We start from the raw sequence: 22,100 nt of genomic DNA, 5'->3' as shown, positions 1-22,100 counted from the left end.
GTCTTCACATTTAACAAGGTCAAGCTGGTGAAAACAATAACAGACAGCAGGACAGAAGTTCGGCGACCTCTCAACCAGAACTGAGACCAAATGACTTTTTAATGGGGCCAGTAATTCTGTTTGGATTCAGCGCAACATAACATGACGCATACGAAGTGAACCTCATTCTCTCGCTGTTGCTCTTTGACTCTATGTATAGTCAGCCCCAATACATGTTCTAAACACGCCCAATATATTTAATATCCCGTATCGACTTTCAGGCCTTGGCAGGTGCTCCATGCTCGGTGTCATCAGACTGTAACCGTGTCTGTTTTGGAGCAGGTGATTATGAGGAAGAGAAGCTCTGAGGACTCATGGGCTTTGAGTTGGCTGAGTTGAGCTGCAGGGCGGTAGTAATATCATACATGTAACACCATAAGAAGGGTCATCCAGTTCAGTGGGAGGCTGGCTGCTGCGTCTGAGGTGGTGGCATGACTTTGCTACGTTTGGTACGATACTTTAAAGCTGCACTAATCAATATTTCTATATATGGAAAAAAGCATGTGAAAGGTGATGAACCCAAAGATAGTTACAACCTTTCGTCAATCAAGCAGTTGTTTTCTACGACGGAGTATTAGGGCCACATTGAGGGAAAAAAAATCGGAGATTTCAAGAATAAAGTTGTAATTTTACGAGAAAAAAGTCGTAATATTACGAGAATAAAGTGATAAGTTTTACGTGTTATTTTTAGAGGGGAAATAGAGCACCCTGTGTGAAAATGAGGAACGTGGAGCAGCTTGTGAAGTTCTACTTTAGTAAAGGTTTCACAAATAAGGAAATACTTAATCTTTTGGTATAGCAGCAGCACATTATCATCAGTATTAGGACCTGGAAAAGATTGTGCAAGAAACTGCATTTATTCCGAAGAGATAAAGCGAGACAAACAGCTACTACCCGTCCAGAAGCAGGCTCAGGCTGCTATGTCCTCTCGCCCGTTTTGTTGGTTGCTGGTAATATGTTTTCCTAATATTACAACTTTTGTTCTCGTAAAGTTATGGATTTTTTCTCGTAATATTACAACTTTTTTTCTCTTAAATTTACGACTTTATTTTCGTAATTTTACAACTTTTTTTCTCGTAAAGTTATGACTTTATTCTCGTAATAAAATCTCAGATTTTTTTTCCCCCCTAAATATGGCCCTAATACTCCGTTGTAGTTTTCAGCTCTGATAAACCCACTACCTGTTAAGCACCAAACAACAGACAAACATATACCCTTTTTCCACCAAAATTAGCGCATTTATTCAGGTTTTTTAAACATGGGACAACCCGTGTTTTTTTTTGTTGTTGTTTTTTCTGGTGTGTCACCTTCAACGTCACAAACATGCCGTAAAACAGGGTTAGTAAACAGTGGCAATGTTACGGCGGTTACTTCTTTTTTATATCTGTTACTTATTCAGCCTCTCTTTTAAACTCTCAAACCAGAGTTGGTGATTTTTGGAAAGACCAACAAAGACGGTTTTGATGATAATAGTTGAGTTTTACAATGATCCGCGAGGTAAAATTACTGTTTCTGTCAATGGAGTCTGGTGGCTTTGAGGAGCGCATATAACGTAACACCTCCTCCACTGGTTACAGGAAATGCTCTGCAATTACCTAAACAGATCAAATGAAGCAAACACATGAAACAAATTTGCACATCAAATGCTGCCAGAGCTGCTAAATGTGTTCCCTGTCATGCCCCTGTCCAGGTGTTCAGACTGATAGAAAGTGTTGTGTTTTCCCTGATTGGGCAACATTTTTAAAAACATCCAGATTAGAACATCCCTGTTTTAAAATCCGATCCTCTGTTCCCACTCCCCCTCCGCCCCCTCGTAAGTGTCCTGTGTGCACAGCATGACAGGGCAGCTCCAGACAGATCCGATGGTAGGAAGGTGTGAATAGCCGGAGTGATCTGTCACCACAAGGGCCACCAGGGAAGAAGACCTACAATCACCTACAAGCCCCAACGTCCTGACACCGTGATCCTCTCTGCCCTTATCCCCAACATGTACACACATATCAACACAGACGGACGAAAACACCGTCAGATCAAATTAATGTTGCAACACAAAAAACCCACGTCTTCTTCCTAATATGGAGGTTTTCTTTGCTAGTCACTTATTCCGCTGTTTGTGCCGCTATGCGACTTCAGTCACTGCAGCAACTACTATCGATCAAAAACACCGCTAAGAGGCCAAGTAAACTCTTGACTGTGACGCATTCAAACAAATCCATAATTAAGTCCAGATGCGTAAATGAAAAGAATTACAAGCAATAATTGTAGGGCTGTCAATCAATTCAAATAGTTAATCGCGATTAATCACACATTTTTTATCTTTTCAAAATGAACCTTAAAGGGAGATTTGTCAAGTATTTAATACTCTTATCAACATGGGAGTGGACAAATATGCTGCTTTATGCAAATGTATGTATATATTTATTACTGGAAATCAATTACAAACACAAAACAATGACAGATATTGTCCAGAAACCCTCACAGGTACTGCATTTAGCATAAAACAATATGCTCCAATCATAACATGGCAAACTGCAGCCCAACAGGCAACAACAGCTGTCAGTGTGTCAGTGTGCTGACTTGACTATGACTTGCCCCAAACTGCATGTGATTATCATAAAGTGGGCATATCTGTAAAGGGGAGACTCGTGGGTACCCATAGAACCCATTTACATTCACTGATCTGGAGGTCAGAGGTCAAGGGACCCCTTTGAAAATGAACATGACAGTTTGGAGCGTTATTTAGCCTTTTCTGCGACAAGCTAGTATGACATGGTTGGTACCGATGGATTCTTTAGGTTTTGTAGTTTCATATGATGCCAGTATCTTCACTCTAGCTTTAAAACTGAGTCCGCTACAACCTCTCGATCGATAGTGTTAATGCGTTAAAGAAATTAGTGCCATTAAAATGAATTTGCGCTATTATCGCGTTAACTTTGAAAGCCCTAAATAATTGCACTGGAAAAACTCCAATAGGACCCGACAGTCAACTGAACATATCGGACTTAGCTGTCCAAGTGAACAGGTAAATAAAGTGAAACCACACCCCTGTGCCAATTACCGGAGGTGATCGTAACCAAACAGAAGGTGTGCTCCCTAAACAAATACTAATAAACAACACAGGCTAAATACACATTTTAGCTCCTACAGTCACTCTTATGGGAGTTGATTCACACGTACAAAAGGACATTGTCAATCACATAGAGCAAAAACTAGAGACAATCTTGCAATGAGATCACACCAGCCGCTACGCAAAATCGGGCCAGGGGCGTAAAATGGGAGACCCTTCCCCACTTCCTACCCCTTTACTTCCGGCGCCCTTGCTCCAACCACACCCATCTTTGAATTTAGCTTTCATTATGATCTCAACTACACACCTGTAAAGTTTCGTGACTGCATCTTGCACCGTTGTGACCATATCTCGTTGACAAAATCCATCCACAGACAGGCAGACATAAAAACACCTGGCAAAGCACTCCAAACCTCTTCTGCGCTAGTTCCTGCTACAGTAGGTGTCTCCAGGACCACATTTTGCCATGACGACACACCCACACACACACACAGTTGGTATATATAGCTCCATACACCGGCAGATGTTTTCACTTTTCATAAAAAAATTACAATTTTAGGACCCTATTTCAGACTGAAATGAATAAACTGCGAAATATGCAAAATAAAACGGGTAATATAGTACAATATTTCACTCTGAAATGTAGCAGAGTACAGAAGTGGACGATCAAATCTTTTAATTAAGAAACAAAATTCTCAATTATGTTGAGGTTTAGGCAACAAAACTACATGGTTATATTTAGTAAAAGAGGATGTTTTGGGTTCAAATAAGTTATTTTTGGTACTTTTTGGATGAAAGTCCCGTGTTTGACCCAACCATGCATCCCGTCCTCTGCTCTGGTTTAATACTATTTGACCTGTTCAGTAATCAGCAGAGAGACGCAAGCTTTAGAGATGCGTATGTTTTATTGAAGCTGACTGATGAGTCAGAGCCCATGTGTCCACATGTGGCATTTAAATGATCTGGGTCGTGCACTTGCAGGAGGCGGGGCACCAAGAGGACACGTCGCTGCTGGAGCAGGTCCACTGCTTCTTCAGGTCAGCACAGTTACTGTACTTGTCAGCGTAGGGACAGGGGTTGGCTGCAAGAGACGGAGGAGAAAGGAGAATGGATGCATGAATAAAAAACTATTGAGAGTCCTACAACTTCTTCTGGAAGATGTTCTGAAGGCAGAGAAAGTTTTCCTGAATTGTTCATTACATTGAAAAAAAGGAAAACTGGTGGTGATCTCCCTACTATCTAAAAAAACTATCGATCTATATATAGTGGGTTATCCTAGCTGACTGAGCTAACTGCCCTGCTAATAAAGTGAATACCGTGATCATCAATGAATGAAAACAGGAAATTATAGAAAAAATGCCTCGTACGTTTCTGCAAACCACGGATACGTTGAACGTTTCTGAACCAAAAACACTATTCATAAATACATTTCAGCCTCGTAGCACGCTTGCAGAAACGCAAAATGCCACGCAGTTAACATTGTGAATTGGTGATTGGTTAGGTTTAGGCAACAAAACTTAGGGATGCACCGATACCGGATTGGATATCGGGCCAATACAGACTCAAGCCGGATCGGATATCGGTGAAAATGAGGCCGATCTATACTATACTATATTATATACTGGAATTTTAATTCCTGTTTAAGTTTTGCACTAAATGCATAAAAGATTTTTTTGCCAAGTTGTTGGTGTACGATTTATTATTTAAATAATGAATAACAATTCAATACATTTATGTTATGTTATCTCTGTATTTATTTGTAACATTGTGTTTTACAAAGTTATGAAAAGAATGATACATACAGCTTATTAATTCAACACTAGTATCGGATCGGTACTCGGTATCGGCCGATACCCAAAGCCCAGGAATCCGTATCGGTAATGAGACTGAAAAAGTCATATCGGTGCATCCCTAACAAAATAACTTCGTTAAGGTTTGGGTAAAATCAAATCATGGTTTGTGTTAAAATATGCCGTAACAACGTAACTAGCATCAATAAATAACAACTGCCCTTAGCGGACTTTCTTACGTAACGTTACGTAACAAGCGTAAAGTTTACTTTATGTTTCAACATCGGTCTCCGTGGTGAAAGTCCTGTGTTTGTTTTGTAATGTGTTCATAAAAACAATGTGTAAAGGGGTAACCCATTCTGGTAACACTTATCTTATGTATAAGCAGTATATAAACATTTAAAAAATGGTTTATACCACACTTTAAAGTAGTGAAGTGCTGTATTTGCCACTTACTGCACAGTTTCTTGTCGCATGCGTTGGGGCAGTCACCACAGGTTGGTCCTGATTGGTAGGGGTGATCCATATCGGAGTTTCCACTGTGATATGGGCCAAAGCATCAAATATTAAACAGCAATACACACTCACACTGGATATCAACCCAAACATGTCACCAATATGATCTTAGAAGGCAAAGCACTTTGAATAACTATTTAATCAAGACTCAGCGAGGTGTAGAGGGACCGATTTTTACTTCTCATTGCTGCAGAGCATCATTGTTCTTCCACTTCAGTATTCTAACGATGTTTTCGACATTATTTGAATTAGAATAGCACTTAACAGTAGGTCTGAAATGTACAAAAACTATAACACTTTTATCAGAAAATGAAAATCTGTGTGAAAAATCAATTATTTTTGGAAACTTATTTCCTTTTTCTTACTTAACTCCCAAATACATGTGATATTACTCTGCAGAAATCATAGTGCTGTCACTTTATTGCATTTTTTTGTCTTAATTATTTGGGAAAAATAAATTAACAGTGTTTCTCTGCAAAAACCTTGAATGAAAATTCCTGTAAATTTATTGTTTTTGACATTTATTTGAATTAGGATATTTTACTCTAATTTTTGTTGTTTTTTTAACATTTAGTTTTTTATTATTTAATTTTTTTACTGTAGAAGGAACTTGATCTTGGATCCGTTTAAAACAATGGATAAATAAATATTCATGTAAATAGTCACCAAAAGGGAGAAAATATGCTGGACTTTCCATTGAAAAAGAGAAATAGAATATTTTGTACTTACGCTGGGCAGTATTGGCAGACGTAGAAGTACTTGTAACTAGCGTTGGGGCAGATGGCCACACCACAGCCAACCTTGTTGGACCGGTACCAAACAACCTGTGCATAGAACAACAGATCAAATCAAATCAGGAGCTCACGATGACATTAATGTATAATACTGTTTTTATAGTTTGGGTTACTGAGTCCCTTTTAACTCATTCATTCAAGTTTTGGCCCATTTGTAGGCGAATTAGTCCAAATGAAAGGATATAAGTTGAACCTGTGTGTAGTGTCCGATCACTCCTCCATTGGTAGATCCCACTCCGTAGCGATAGTCCTTCACCTCGTCGTACCAGCTCTGGATAGCGTTCTCCCAGGTGTTCTCAAAGCTGGACATGTACAGGTTCTCTCCACAGCCGCTAGCTGCAGTTAAACAGGAGGAGAGAATGAATGAATAATGTGCGCTCAAACATCATTTTTGAAGTAGTTAAAAGATTACATGATTGGGTTGAGAGCCAACGTCGTGGCTTTCACATTTATTGAATTTGACTTTTTGGATTAAATATCAGACACTGGCTTCTCATTTCGTCCACCTCTGGTATGACTTATGCGCTACATAAAACTTTTTTAAAACGCAAAGCCAAAATCATATATCACAATTACATAAAAATACATCGAGTTAGACAAACAAACCACCAATACAAAAAACAAATAGGGCTGTCAAAGTTAACGCGATAATAATGTGCAAATTTGTTTAACGCCACTAATTTATTTAACGCAACTTGTGATTTTTAGGTTGTAGCGGGCTCAGTTTTAAAGCTAGAGTGAAGATACTGGCATCATATGAAACTACAAAACCTAATGAATCCACTGGTACCAACCATGTCATGCTAGCTTGTTGAGAAGGAGGCTAAATAATGCTCCGAACTTAAATTTCGTTGAGGAAAAACTGCCATTTTCAAAGGGGTACATAAGCCTGAAAATTGGTTCTATGGGTACCAACGAGTCTCCCTTATATGCTAAATTCAGTACCTGTGAGGGTTTCTGGACAATATCTGTCATTGTTTTGTGTTGTTGATTGATTTCCAATAATAAATATATACATACATTTTGCATAAAGCAGCATATTTGTCCACTCCCATGCTGATAAGAGTATTAAATACTTGACAAATCTCCCTTTAAGGTACATTTTGTATAAAAAATGTGATTCCTTTGCGATTAATCGTGATTAACTATTTTAATCGATTGACAGCCCTAAAAAATAATAAACACATGAACAAACCTATTGCTGAGAAATAAGCAAAACTCAAAAAATCATAATTCAAATGATGCCATTATGGACCATTCATTAGTCCACATCTGTCCTTTTATGCACTCAATCCAAAGGCAAACACAGTTAACAAAAGTGATTCATTCAGTTGAGTTTGTTCCTCTCGGATATTCATATATAACATTCATTTTGGACCGGTCTGATCATCTCCAAAAGACCCATACATAATATGTTTACCTGTATTTGATTCACCCAGCTACATTCACTGCAAGGACTAATGTTTCTGTCATTAAATACTGTACATATGGTAGACGCGGTGCCTTAAATAGCTGCTTACTCTCAGTAATGTCATTTGTTCTTGTGCGATACCAGTGTGGCTGAAGTATAGTTTGAAACAGAACTGAGGTGAACTCACTGCTGATCTCTCTGGAGCTGGCGGGGCTGTGGTTCATGGAGCAGCTGTTGGCCCATTTCTGAGCGTTGGCCGCGGCCTCGCTGCTCCAGCTCTGCGGGGAGCAGAGGACACATTTATATTGTTACTGATGTGCTGCACGAGGGTGCATGTGTAAGAGCAAATCAAGTGTATGCTTTTTGGATCGGGATGTTACCATTTCCAACATGTTGCTGGCAGTTGGCTGCACACCTCTTCTCAGGGCGTTGTGCTTGTTCACAATGTGATTCGCGTTAACTGGGACTTTGGAGAACTCTGTGGAGGATCCTCCGGCGCCTAAATACACCGAAAAATAATGTGTTGTGAAGTGTGAATGTGTATGATTATACCAAATTTTATAATAATAATAATAATTACAAACACTCACCCCCCTTCAGGTATGGTTTTAAGAAAGGAGGGAGATATAATAGTTAGTTTATTGAACATTACAAGCAAAAATATAGAAATGTACGCTAGATTTTTAAGAAACATAAGAAACATACACTCAATATAATTCTATATAGTAAAAGATTTCATTTCACTCACCAGTCTGGAGCCAAATGCCGAGGCAGCGAAGACGCCCAAGGCGCACAGGAAGGTGAAAGTGTAGGTCGCCATGGTTACACACAGGACTGTTAACCGCTACAGGTGTCGCTTATATACGCGCAGCCACGCCGACATGTGACAAATGAACACACATGGCGCCTGCGAAACGTCCTTGAGGATTTATGGAAAGCTGCAGCTCTGTGTTTACGCAGTACATATGTTTATGATAACCGTGATCAAGGGGCGCGCGGTATGGTCCTCTTATGTGGCAAGGTTATGAGAGGAACGGAACACGGGATCTAAACTAAACCTTGATAATTAAAAGGGTAAACTAACAGTGATAAGTGACGCCAAATCTTATATTTGGACCAGTCTGATGAGCGCCACAAGACCCTTACATAATATACAGTATTTACCTGTATTTGATTCAACCCAGCTACATTAGTGAAAGCACACAATAACACAAAAGGGGCGTAAATGGGAGAACCAATAGTAGCCTTCCCTACTTCCTACCGCCATGCTTCCGGCGCCCTTGCTCGGACCACATGCTCGGCCTTCATTTTGATCTCAACTAACACATCTGTGAAGTTGACACACTAAGTGACACATTTTATGATTATTTCTTATTATATTCAATGCATATCAATAACAATACAGAACAACTGATAAACTGTACAATTAACCCAAATAGTGAATGCGATAACAGGAAGATTTGGATACATTTTGCAGATTATTTCCAGTGAATATTGCATCAGAGATGAGTTTTCCTGTTATTTTAATACAATTTTTTGCCTGTATTATGTATTTCTTTGAATTTTTAACAATCATACAGGCTCATGTTTTGACAAATTCCGTGTTTTCTTCTGTTCCATTAGCTCTTTGGTTGTTTTATCTGCGTCCTTATGTAATGCCGGACGAGGCTGTTTGCTCTGTGAATACAGCTTGAGTTCAGGTCTTCACCGTTATCCTGTTTATATCTTAAATAATAATCCCAACTGTAAAAATAACAATTTCCTTTAGGTAAGCAGTGCTTTATTCATTGTATGACGTAGTTTTTTAACATTCAGTGTCCATCCTAAATTCATTTTATGATAATAACTTTGTGTTAAGTATTGTTCAGAGGTTTCTGGGGGTCCTTATTGGGACCTTAGCTCTGTTCAGCCAGCAGAGGGCAGCACTTTTTTATTTTTGGGAGTGGCCTTTTGGAGCTTTTGGAGACTCTGGATGATGCAGCTCAGCTTCATCAACAATGCCGCCATAATTACATATTTATTTAGTCATTTTTGACTGGTCGTGTGTATGTCAAACGGTTGGGGCTGGTTTTGATGCACCTGTGCTGATGCAAAACACAACCATGTTTCACTAAACTAAAAATGTGCATGTCGTGGGCTCAAGATGTTGAACGTCAGTCCCCCGGTCTACAGATTAGAGAGTCAGCTGGTCAGCAGGCTGTCACTTTGTCTGCAGTAATTGCATCTACGCTATATGATCCTCGAAGTCTGTCTCACCACCCAGTATAGAAATAATTATAACTGAGTATGTCTGTTCAGCCGACCTCTGGCCTTTCACGCAATGACTTTAATAGTGACTGCTGCACTAGCAATACTCTGTTCCCCTTCATAAAGACAACATCAGCATGCACCCATTCACTCACCGGTGCATTCTCAGTTTGTCCATCCATCTGTATAGTGACAGAGGATTGACAGTAGAGGATTACAGGGTCACAGCATATATCAGCTGGTCTACATGCTGTCACACACACAGTGCTTCTCACGGAAAGATTAACTCTGAAGTGTCAGTCATTGATTCATGTATTGACTCAAAGGGTGTAATTCTCCACATTACTGTCACAAGTTCTACAATTAAATTTGGCAGGTTGGCTGTGATACCCAGAATCTATGTTACAACGATAACGTCACTTCTGAAATGGGACAGTATATAACAATACATGCATATATATTAGAATATGCATCATTATATGGCAGGTAACATACGTAATAATCACATCAGCCAGCATACAGATGGCGATATTGGTCAGTCCACCACTTTGGTCCAGACTATAGACTGTATTTCAGAAGTGGATGTTATCAACATGACGTCACCCATTGGTTTGTGGGCTGTCGTTTTGAAGCCTCAAGATTGTCATTTTGGCCGTCACCATCTTGTTTTTTGTTCATCGCCATCTTCATTTTTGGCCGTCACATCTTGGTTTTTGGCCGTCGCCATCTTGGTTTTGAGACGTCGCCATCTCGGTATTTTGCCGTTGCCATCTTGGTTTTGGGCCGTCACCATCTTGGTTTTTGGCCGTCGCCATCTTGGTTTTTGGCCGTCGCCATCTTGGTTTTTGGCCGTCGCCATCTTGGTTTTTGGCCGTCGCCATCTTGATTTTTGTCCATCACCATCTTGGTATTTGGCCGTTGCCATCTTGGTATTTAGTTGTCACCATCTTGGTTTTTGGCTGTTGCCATCTTGATTTTTGGCCTTCACCATCTTGGTATTTGGCCGTTGCCATCTTGGTATTTGGTTGTCACCATATTGGTATTTGGTCGTCGACATCTTGGTTTTTGTCTGTCGCCATCTTGATTTTTGTCTATTACCATATTGATTTTTGTCCATCACCATCTTAGTTTTTGGCCGTAGCCATCTTGGTTTTTGGACGTCGCCATCTTGCTTTTTGGCCATCACCAGAAGTGTTTTGTTCACTTCTGGTGAACCAGCCAGAAGTGAACAAAACATTTTTAGAATTTTTTTTTCATTCTCAACAACTATTGACTGGACATGAAATGTGATTTTAATTATACAAATGCTATCAATCCAATAAGAATAGTTGCCTGAGTTTGAGTTCAAATAATCACTATCAGTGGCTACATGGACTCTGTCTTTAGGGACATGAAATATCAAATATCAAGATGTTTGTTATTATCCCCCAACTAATGAGCATCGCGTCCCCTCCTTTTTGCCTGTAATCCAATCTGTCCAGTGGCCGACAAACCCCCGGGCTAAAATTAGGGGTCATCCAATCTCTGCACAGTAGAAGCGAGGCCGGAGCTGAGACATCGCCTGGTGGTGTTGGACCACGTCCTGCTGAGATACTGTACTGTAGTCTGCTGCATTTGTCCTTCAGCGACCAAACCAAGGTTTCATTTAACAAGTGAGAAAGGTACTTTCCAGCCATCAGCCTAAATCACAAAGTACAGTAGGCTTGTAATTGAGATGCTGCAGATTTGTCCAAAATGAAGTGTTTAAAAACGCTTAACTGGCGAGGCCAGAGCTGTCACTTTAACAGCAGCGGGTGAGCACAGCGTTCGGAGAAAGCCTGAGTCAGCAAGGATGGCTGAGTGTCTTCGCCAGCTCCAGCCACTAACACATTGACATCTGAGGATGTTTAACAGTCGCTGCTGCAGCTGTATGTTCCAGATGTCAGTGGTTGCAGGACAATTAGCAACTGTTAGCTTTACTCTAAAGAAAAATAATGTATTATAGTTAGAGCTGTTTTTTAAGCAGCGAGCAGTAGACGTTGTGTAAACTCTCTGCTGATGCGACTTCTGTATTAAATGTAGGCTTAGCTTTGCTTCCCTCCATCTTTTTGTCCCTGCTGGCTAGCCCCCAGCCCAGTTGCCCAGCAACCTCCTCAATAAGACGTGCAATGAGTCATACTTTTTAAAAGTCAAATGTCTAAGCTGCTGTTAGAGCATCGACTTTATGATAGCGTGCTATTGAGTCTCCAGGATAGTGCTAATCAGCGAGTCAATAAGGTGGACTGTATCGAGTTTGCAGACAAACAGGTAGATTTGTTTATAATGAGTAATTATTGGAGTTGGTGCATCCAGGATGTCCCGAAGCATCTTGTTGGCACACTATTATGGGGGATCCAGATCTCATTATGTAGCAGTGGATGAATTTCTGCAGGGGAAGTGTAATGATTTCAATATAAGCTGCGATGGTCAGTGATTTTAATCCCATTCGGAGCTCAGACGTCTGTGATTTTTTTCAATCCCCCACCCTGCTAATAATTACAGCTCCAATTTCTTGCTTCGTCAGCTCAGCACTCATTGTGACAACGGTAAAAAAGGTTTTGATAACCTGATAGATCGCTTGTTAAGATCAGTCAAGTGAATGAAGAAAAGAGACATGTACAGGTGATTCTGGTTTGGCTCTAACTTAATATAAAGCAGAGCCTAAATGGCGTTCAGAAAGAGACATTTAAAGGAACAGTTTGTAACATTTAGAGGGATCTATTGGCAGAAATGGAAAATAATATTAACAAGTATATTTCTTTAGTGTATAATCATCTGAAAATATGAATTGTTGTCGTTACCTTAAGGCATGGGCCTTGTGTATGGACACACGGGGGGCGTGATGAATAAACAACAGGAAATTGCAAAATACTCGCCTGGGAATATTATATGTGTAGGGCTTTTATTGTGAAAGGTAAAAACAGAAGGATTGGATTTGGTCTGCGCTGCCTTTGTCAAGGTTGAAATTTTACCGTCTTGGCAAAGAGTATAGAAGTAAAGAGAAACTACGGTGTTTTTTTTTTTACAACAGCCGCTGCCACCATTTTGGACTGAAAACGCTTATTATATTTATAATATTTTATTGTTCAACACAGGCCATTTTCAGTAGAATATGACAAATCATTTTGTTTTATATTTGTACGGCACTTTTAGACGGCCGTTTTACTGGCGTCCGGTAGTTGCTTTCAGTCCAAAATGGTGGAAGCAAAGCTTTGCTGCTGATGTTGCAATGGAACGAACAATGGACTTTAATTTCTTGGCAGTTCTTTGGTCTTGGTTCGGACTACGGAGCCTCCGTGTTGTTGTTTCATAAATATAGGCGCAACTCAACCCGTACCACACAATGTGATTGGTTTATTCGCGGTGCTAAAGCTCAGAAAATCTTGTTTCGGAAAAAGATTACGTAATTTTTTTGCCCTGTAATATTCACGTTCTTTGTGAAAGTATTCATGACAAATACAACAGCTCGGAAAAATGCATTGACGTGTGCATTAATCGCATGAAAAAAAAATGCCCCCGATGTGCAATGGACTCTAGAATGAGTTGTTTATATCTACATACGGAGTGGGTCCGCTTCACAGAGCCGGTCGCCATGTTCTATAGTAGCCCAGAAAGGACAAACCAAACAATGGCTCTACAGAGGGCCATTCACGTTTTCATGTCAGCCACCATAGTTCTCCAACAAGCTTGGCACACAGGAGAAGTTTCAGTTGGTTGCAATCTGCAACCTCACCGCTAGATGGCGCCAGATCAGATACACTGCACCTTTAAGTACTTTGCAACACGTGTTGAAAATTAAATTACACCTCAATAATTAACAATAGATAATATGAAGCCAATTGGTAATGGTCACATAAAAAAAAAAACACTTTTGAAGACTATAAACTACAAAAAGCTGATCAAAACAGGGAGGAATAGGAAGTAAAAGCCCCAAATAAGACCAACAGCAACACTGCTATTAACAAAGCATTGGCCTGGTGCATCGCATTATACCACAAGAGACAGTTTGTCCCAAGGTAACCACCAACGTGAGGATGATAATGCAGTTCTCTGGATCTTTCTCCAGCTTTGTTAATATTCAGCTGCTGTGCTGCTTCCAAGCAGTGAGCTGAGTCATGTTTTCTTTTTCAACAAATCAGTGTACTCCAGTCGTACATGCTGTGCTGCAATTCAGTGTTTTGAGCCGAGTGTCGGTGCATTGTTACAGTATGAGTCATCAGGTGAAAACATCAGCTCCTTCAGAGTGAATGAATTTCGAGAGTTAGTTTATCGTGTAACGTATTGTGCTCTGCAAACTCCTGATTCTGGTAGAGAGATGAAAACAGCTTAAGAGAGGATGCAAGGTTTTGAAATAAAAGCGCCACGCTTTCAGGATGAGCCCCCAAAAAGCCGCAGTTCATCCTCCACAACTTGGACACCAAACTCTGAAGCACTATTGTGGCTTTGGCCCCCCTGCGCTGCTTATGAGTCATCTTGGCAGATGGGTGTAATGCACCTTCACCCCCACCGACACTATATGGGCCTCCTCCCAGCCGCGCTCCTGCCAAACACAATCCCACTCCGAAACAAATCACGCCTGTTAAAGACATTTCCCAAATCTGTCCGGCGTTGTCCGGGCTACAGCGAGTAAATGAACTGTCACAGGGTGCGACGCTGACATTTCTCACCACTGTAACACTCCTGTCCTTTCCCTCCTCCGTTCCTTTTGCTCTCAACACGTCTCTTAAATAAGAGGGAGCAGGGGAAATGTTAGTGGGTCAGCAGAAAATAGCCTGATAATTGACCCTGTCATTTAGCGAATTCAAAAGCAATGCAAAGTCATAGCGCCATGCTAAGCCCCTCTCATCTCTATTTCTATAGCAACAGCAAACACGGAGAGGGGCAACAATGGGGGGCTTGAGCTCAAAGAGGAACGTTCGCAGCAGGGCTCCCTTGTTTTATTTTTTTCTGCGGTGCATATTGAGCGTCAGGCCGCCACCTGTGTCGCTTTATCCAATCATGTTACATATGCCAAGAATTTCACAACGAAAGCCGACTCCCTGCTGGGGAGCACAATGCAGAAATAGCAGCGAGATGTGAGCTGGTTCACGTTGACGTTGGCATGATACAGAGCTAAGAGTAAGGAGTCGGTTTACACAATGTATGGCTACAAAGCAAGCTAAGCGAAGCTGCACCCGTAGAGAACAAGCTACTCTTTGCTTGGGTGCACATTTAGCAAACTTGTAGCATCAGTAGTTCAAATGTTCGCTTTCTTGCAGAGAGTTTGGTTGGAAGACTGATACAAAATCTTCCTACCAACACCTCTAAAGCTCACTGACTCCATTTACATGTACAACATACAGTATTCTACATATAATTTATACTCTATATCCACATTTTTTGCCCTTATTCTGGAAAAAAAAACAATATTCCTACTAAGCTGTTTACACGGCTAATGAAAATTCATATTCCACTAATATTACTGTTCACATGCAGCCACGCCTACTCCAATTAACGTAACCAGTGGCGAATATTTGTGCATATCCAAAAACCTGCTGATATCCACGTCTTTCATAATGTTTAAAAGTAGGTGTGTTTCTTTTAGACATGCATCTCTGCAAACTGACGGCTAGTTGGTTTTAGGGCCGCACAACTAATCAAATATTAATCACGATTTTGGCTTCCCACATTTAAATGAACATGATCGCCTGCGATACTGACATTTATAATATGTGCTGTGCACTTAGAAAACATATCAAATCAAGCGCTTCCTAAACATCCAGCCACCAGCCGGTGACCGAGATGTTTTGGCTTCACTTTTGGGGATCGACGTTATCGATACAACCAATGTGTTTATGATTAAATTGAGAGAATTTTACATTGTTTATCTAGCTCTTAATGTTGCTAATTTTGCTCTTGAAGTGCACCACATTGATGCATTTAACTAAAATATCGCCGACAAAAGGGTAGGGTGAATATTCCTGTATTATGTCATATTGCAGCATATACTGTATATACAGTACAGCAGGAAATGGAAATGAAAGCAGTGCTCTGTTTATTTGAATGTGAAAGTGCACTAAAAATGTCGTCACTAAAATCAAAGAATAATCATGATCTCAATATTGAACAAAATAATTGTGATTATCATTTTGGCCATAGTCATGCAGCCCTTTTTTGTACAACTCAAAGAGCTGGTCGTGAACAGGCAAGAGGTTGCGTGTTACAAACTGCCGTGAAAACCCAAATTGAGACGCATGTTCTTAATGGTCTGTACACATGTCCAAAGAATGCTCCTAAAACCTGATTAATATCAGCATATCCCACGTCTTAATCGGAAAATGCTCCATTCAGAATATCCAAACAGAATGTGCTGTTTACGTGACCCGTATCAAATTCACAATATTGTCATTAATAGTAGAACATTAGTATGCATGTAAAAGTAGTCGCTGATTAACATGTTACCCTCTCTTTACTCCATTCAAAACGAGGTGTAAATACAACATAGTCTCTGACAATTTCTGGAAGTTATTGCTCCCGGCCAAGAGTTAGTCTGGCACATAACCGCCAGTAAACAACAACGTGTTAATTAGTGAGCTTTAGAGGTGCTGTTAGGCGGATGTTATTACCTATATGGACTGAGCCAGGCTAGCTGTTTCCCCCTGTTTCCTGTCTTTGTAATTAACTGTAATCGGCTGCTTCAAACTGCAACATTTGGTTTACCCTCCAGATCTGACCTCTGACCCCAGACCCAGAAGGGTGCTTTCACACCTAAAGGCTGGCCCACACTAAAAGATTTTTCAGATCCTAACAGATTTTCAAAATGTGAGACCCTACACATAACCACATGTTTTGTTAAATGTAACAGTTTTGTTCCTATAGTGTGTGGTGAGCAAAGATTTGGCCAAAACAGCACACACTAACAGATTCGTTAATGAACAACAAGAGTCCCGACTAAAAACAAATGAAATCTTCCAAAATTTTGATACTAACTAGCTTGCAGTTTGCAAATTACTCTATCAGCTAATGTTATGAAGCCACCAATGGCAGATCCATGTTGCATAACTACTGTAAGTTACAGCAAGCTGGCCAACCTTAGCTGAAGCACTCGAGACAATATTTTGCTACGTTAGTTGAACAATGTCTGTGCTTTAAGGGGAGCTGAAGAGAGGCAAGGCACTCTTCATATTCTTTGGATTTTCCCGGCAAAACAGACCCGAATCCTTTAAAATCAGTCCACAAAATCAGTAGACAACCGAGAAAGTCGGGGGAAGGTCTCAGTTTTTAAGTCATGTTACAATCCTTACACATATTGGCGATTAATACCTTTAAAGTCACCAGAATGAAGGAAACAAAGTCTCTGAAACTCAATTTTCCTCCCCCAGACCAACCACTTTGGTTTTTAAATACTCCCTATTTTCAAGGTCTCATGGTTGGCAAGTATGTCTACTTTTGTAAGTATAATTTGTCCCTTGGTCCGGACGAAATGAACAGGTTCGAAAGCACCTTAACTTATTGACCCAAAACTGAATATAGTGAAATTCTTTTCCTCAAATTTTGAAGTAGACAGGGACTCTTCTCTCTTAGATGGTAATCTGTCTGGCTGAGGGTTCATTGTGCACATGACCCTGACCGTTTCTGCTGCATCATGGAAAGCACTGGCCACATCAAGCAGCTTGCGGAGGAATCCTTGTTGTATATTTAACATAGAACATTGGCACTAAATAAAGTCAAGGTAAATGCACTGGCAAATCAGAGCAACGTGGATGACTAACTATAAGTAGCGTTGGGAAATGAAAATTTGTGAAATTGCCTTTGACTTGTAGCTGTTCAATAACAAAAAAAAGCTAGAAATAGGGACTCTTCATTGTTGCTTGGAGTCATTTTTTATTCATTCTGCTTCTGATATTCTCTCGCCAATTTTGTTTTTCTTGTCTCAGCGTGTTTTGCGTGAGGAGTGAGGATCGTAAATGCAGAACATAATGCGACTGTTCAAAATCTGATCTAAGAAGAACAGCTTCTCTAAATCTACAAAAAAAATATGACTCAGACATGACGGAAAAATGGATTTGAGCTGTCTGACTGAGCAGGTTATTGGATTTTACCGAGTATGTAAAAGACGCATGTAAACTTCAAAGTGTGTTACACATAACATTGGAGCCTCCAGCTATCCTCCCCTGCTGATAGTGTTTAATGCAGCGCAGGCAGCCATCCATCCCTAACGCTCCATGCAGCATTACTCACTTTTACACAGATATGAGCAGCGACTGTGTCTGCTGCAGCAAACAGCTTAAAGATACGTATGTGAATTATTTATGCACCTGGAGTCAAGCTGTGCCTGTATTGATGGTGATGTGGGGGGAAAGGCTCTGCTGGAGTAAGGTGTCAGCAATAAAATGCAACATAAAGATAATGGAAAGGCTATCCACAGTGTGCTTTATCATTCTTATATATAACAGTAGGACATCCTGACTGGACGAGTTGAGCTGACACGCAATTCTCTTTAAAGATTACAAAAATATTTAGGAAATAGTATCCCGTTCTGAGTGACTGAATCACATGCTTCTATTCCGTCTTCTTAATACAGACTTTCCCTTTTTATAGTCCGATGTCCCCAAGCCTCGTATGCTTGTCTTCACTTGCTCCCATGGGGACGGGTTCTGCGAAAGCACCATCCAGCTGGTCTTTCAAAGCCCAACCCCGCCGTCTAAACTGATCCCAGCGGACTTATTTTGACTTGATGTCAAGCTGTGAGACATACAGAGAGACTAATGTGGGACAACATTGCGTGTTTCTCTCCTGGTATATATATAGGGCTCTTTTCCCAGAGCTCCGAGCAGTACCAACTGCACAGAATACCAATTCTGTGAGAGAAACTGGATCCGCAGGACTGATACAAGCCACTGTTCCTGCAGCCAAACGCCATGTGTCCTCTTCTTGTACTGGTTGACCCCCATGTCAACGCTACAATACTAGTAGTAAAATATCTGCATATAAGAAGTGGACGTTGTCACCGTGACGTCACACATTGGTTTGTGGATTGCTGTTTTGAAGCCTCGAGTTTGGCATTTTGCCCGTAGCCATCTTGGTTTTTGGCCGTTGCCGTGTTGTTTTTTTCGAACCAGATGTGACACGAGAGGGTGGAGCCAAGTACAACCGAACACTGAATAAGGCATTTTTGGCGACTAAAATGTAACTTTTATGAACTGAAAACACATGTTAAAGGGTTAAAGTTCTGGCTGTCGCCATCCTGACTTTTGTCCGTCACCATCTTGGTTTTTGGCCGTCACCACCTTGGTTTTTGGCCGTCACCATCTTGACTTTTGTCCGTCACCACCTTGGTTTTTGGTCATCGCCATCTTGACTTTTGTCCGTCACCACCTTGGTTTTTGGCCGTCACCATCTTGGTTTTTGGTCATCGCCATCTTGACTTTTGTCCGTCACCATCTTGTTTTTGGCCGTCGCCATCTTGGTTTTTGGCCGTCGCCATCTTGGTTTTTGGTCGTCGCCATCTTGACTTTTGGCCGTCACCATCTTAGTTTTTGGCCGTCACCATCTTGGTTTTTGGTCATCGCCATCTTGCCTTTTGTCCGTCACCATCTTGGTTTTTGGCCGTCACCATCTTGGTTTTTGGCCGTCACATCTTGGTTTTTGATCATCGCCATCTTAGGTTTTGGCCGTCGCCAACTTGGTCTTTGCAACCAGAATTGGGCGGAGCTGAATAAGACATTTACAGGCGACCAAAATGTTACAATTAACTTTCATGAAGTGAAAACACACTGTGAAAGGGTTAAAGTTGTAAGACGAGAACACGGACAATCACAAGGTGGCCACGCCCTAAAGCATCCACTTCTTTATGGTCTATTTGACTCCAAATGGAATGAAGGGAAGGCTGTAAGGAGAGAGGACGGACCCGTCGGTCTATGTCTATTCATTTCTCCTCCATTGTTGTTGCTCAACACTTGTAGGATATGACGGTTGGTCTTTGGTCCATTATGATTGGACGGCTGGGTAAAAAGTGACAGTTAAAAGTGCAGCGTTTTACCCAAAGTTGAACATTTTTCAACTCTCGGTGACCAGAAAAGTTAGTTAGTTTAGGTGGTTCAGTGCAGAATCAATGCACAGGTGTTTTCCTGCACCAGTCGCACATTTGGAACTAATTTGACTGAACCACCTAAACTAGCTAGTAAAATTGATTCTGATTCAGATTTGTATTAATTAAGTTTTGGCTTAATAGAACCCAGTTATATTGACTTAAATTTGCTTACTAACTATTAGCATTTAATAAGGTACAGTGTCAGTTACCTGTATATCTTTTTAGGACTAAAACTCAGCAGGCAGATTCCAGTCCGACTGCTACATGTCCTTGAAATCTCTCTCTACCCCAGCTCCCTCTATTTTACAAATTAATTACAAAGTCCAGCAACTTGGAATCACAAAGGGATGACAGCTGAATGGAAATGAGACCGTCCGTTTTAAATGTAAAAAAAAAATATTTAAAATATACATTATGGTCACAGCTCAGCTCAACAACTGATCTCATCAACTGAGGGGGCAGACGGCTCAGGAATTCTGATTACCCTGAAACAAGTTTCATTACGTCCTCGTCCACAAATGTAGTGTGACACTTTCTGCGGAGTCTTTTCTCTTGAGCTTTAGTGTCCGGCTCAAGGACACTTCAGCAGGCTTTTTGGTGGTTACGAGGAGCCACCGCAGAATGACAGTTACGACCCGTGAACTCCTCGCCAACCGTCCCCTCGTATCATGTGACTGTTATCTGTTTTGTGGAGCGTGTGTCTGGCTGCTCTGACGGCGGGATGAAAACAATAAAAGCTCTGTTAATCCACAAAACTTTCAGCAACTTAAACTTTGTTGTAGTGATTTCTCAAGTGATTTACTCACTAAAAACAAATGTAGTCATCCTAGCGTGGCCCATTGATGAGTCAAACACTTTCAGTAAAGCCTCAGAGCCAGCCGTCCTAATCCGACGTACAGCCGGTGAAGCTCAAGGTGCCAGGAGGTTTGTCTTAATGCGCGTCTTGTTTAATGATCTCTGCCCCACTACCCTCAAACTGTCAATCACCCTGAAGGGAACAGAGTTCGCAGCAAGGTGCTCTGCTGCAGAAAAGTCTGAATATGATCAAGACATTAGCTGTAATCATTCATTCATTCATTTATTATCTGTAACCGCTTATCCTATTCAGCTACCTTGCATCTACGGGCAATTTAAAGTCAACTATTAACCTAACCTGCAGGTTTTTGGACAGTGGGAGGAAACAGGAGCACCCGGAGTAAACCCACGCTAACACGGGGCGAACATGGAAGCCGGGTTTGAACCTCTTGCTGTGAGAAGACAGTGCTAGAAGGCCGTGGCGCTCTGTCCCGCTATGATACGTACTTAGAGAGATTAACCTGTCACTTCTAGTCATGTGCCTAACCCCCCAAGCCTTTTAAAGGTGCATCTGGAGCGCGCCGGGGCGTCCTTCTGTCAGCCCAAATATTTACTCGCAGGAGGGAGGTTAGTCTCGGAGGGATGCTTTCAACACCTGTTGATCCATTTTATGTGTATTGTAGTCTAAAGGGGGAAAATGGCATCTTCAAATTGCTTATTTTTGTGGAAGAAACAGCCTATTTAATTTAGCAGTCCTCTCAGAACATATATCACTAGAGCAAGTCTCTGCCAAACAGAGGAACCAAATCACGGAATTCAATCAAAATGTCTCATACCGTATCTGATCCGGCCTTTTTATCTGCCGGTGAGCTAAATGCCATCCCGTCAGGACTATATCATCTTCATATTACAATCCCATCCCTGACCTAAACCCCATTTTACGCAGTTAACAACACAGTTTTTTTCGTTGTTGTCTGTTCATTTGTTTATATGTCTTTAAAGTGGCCAGCTTATTCACCCCTGCTTTTTTTATATTTTTCTTTTAAGCAATATGGTTTTGAAGATCACGATTATTATTAGTATTACCACTTTTTCTTTTTCTTCATTGAAAAACAAAGTAAATTTAGTCGTCCAAAGTGTGGGCCCCAAAAAAAAGAAAAGCAGTAACTATAAATGCAACTGTAAGCTTAATTTATTCCTAACCTGTGAGTAACCACAAATCTAAATGCATGGTGATGATCGGTGAGGGCTATGCTAATCCATCTCTCTTTTACTATGCTGACCACCACATACCAACACATCATCAAACTATGGATGTCAGCGCAGGACATCCCGTCTGAGCGTGGGATAA

General features: G+C 40.9%; 2 protein-coding genes across 2 annotated transcripts in view; both read right to left on the bottom strand.

Moving 5' to 3' along the window:
* The window catches only part of filip1l (filamin A interacting protein 1-like), an 85,815-nt gene that overhangs the window by 62,626 nt on the left and 1,089 nt on the right, over window positions 1-22,100 (bottom strand). The window lies entirely within an intron of this gene.
* LOC119483478 (cysteine-rich venom protein TEL1-like) lies at window positions 3,993-8,524 on the bottom strand. Its single transcript, XM_037761586.1, has 7 exons — window positions 8,362-8,524; window positions 7,998-8,116; window positions 7,805-7,895; window positions 6,400-6,542; window positions 6,142-6,236; window positions 5,353-5,435; window positions 3,993-4,187 (listed from the first exon to the last, which is right to left on the bottom strand). The coding sequence occupies exons 1-7, from the start codon at window positions 8,435-8,437 to the stop codon at window positions 4,060-4,062; spliced, it is 735 nt and encodes a 244-aa protein (XP_037617514.1). The 5' UTR covers window positions 8,438-8,524; the 3' UTR covers window positions 3,993-4,059.

Source organism: Sebastes umbrosus, chromosome 24 (genome assembly GCF_015220745.1).
Source record: "Sebastes umbrosus isolate fSebUmb1 chromosome 24, fSebUmb1.pri, whole genome shotgun sequence".
Lineage (NCBI taxonomy): Eukaryota > Metazoa > Chordata > Actinopteri > Perciformes > Sebastidae > Sebastes > Sebastes umbrosus.
Note: the sequence above shows the minus strand (reverse complement) of the source record. Positions and strands in the feature narration are given on the sequence as shown.

What these genes read in the sequence shown, in the direction of transcription:
- LOC119483478 (XM_037761586.1), bottom strand. Translation starts at nt 8,437, where the DNA reads ATGGCGACCTACACTTTCACCTTCCTGTGCGCCTTGGGCGTCTTCGCT. An exon ending in GTCTGCCAATACTGCCCAGC is followed by an intron (nt 5,436 to 6,141) that starts GTAAGTACAAAA and finishes CCCATATCACAG; the next exon opens with TGGAAACTCCGATATGGATC. An exon ending in ATGCGACAAGAAACTGTGCA is followed by an intron (nt 4,188 to 5,352) that starts GTAAGTGGCAAA and finishes CGTCTCTTGCAG; the next exon opens with CCAACCCCTGTCCCTACGCT.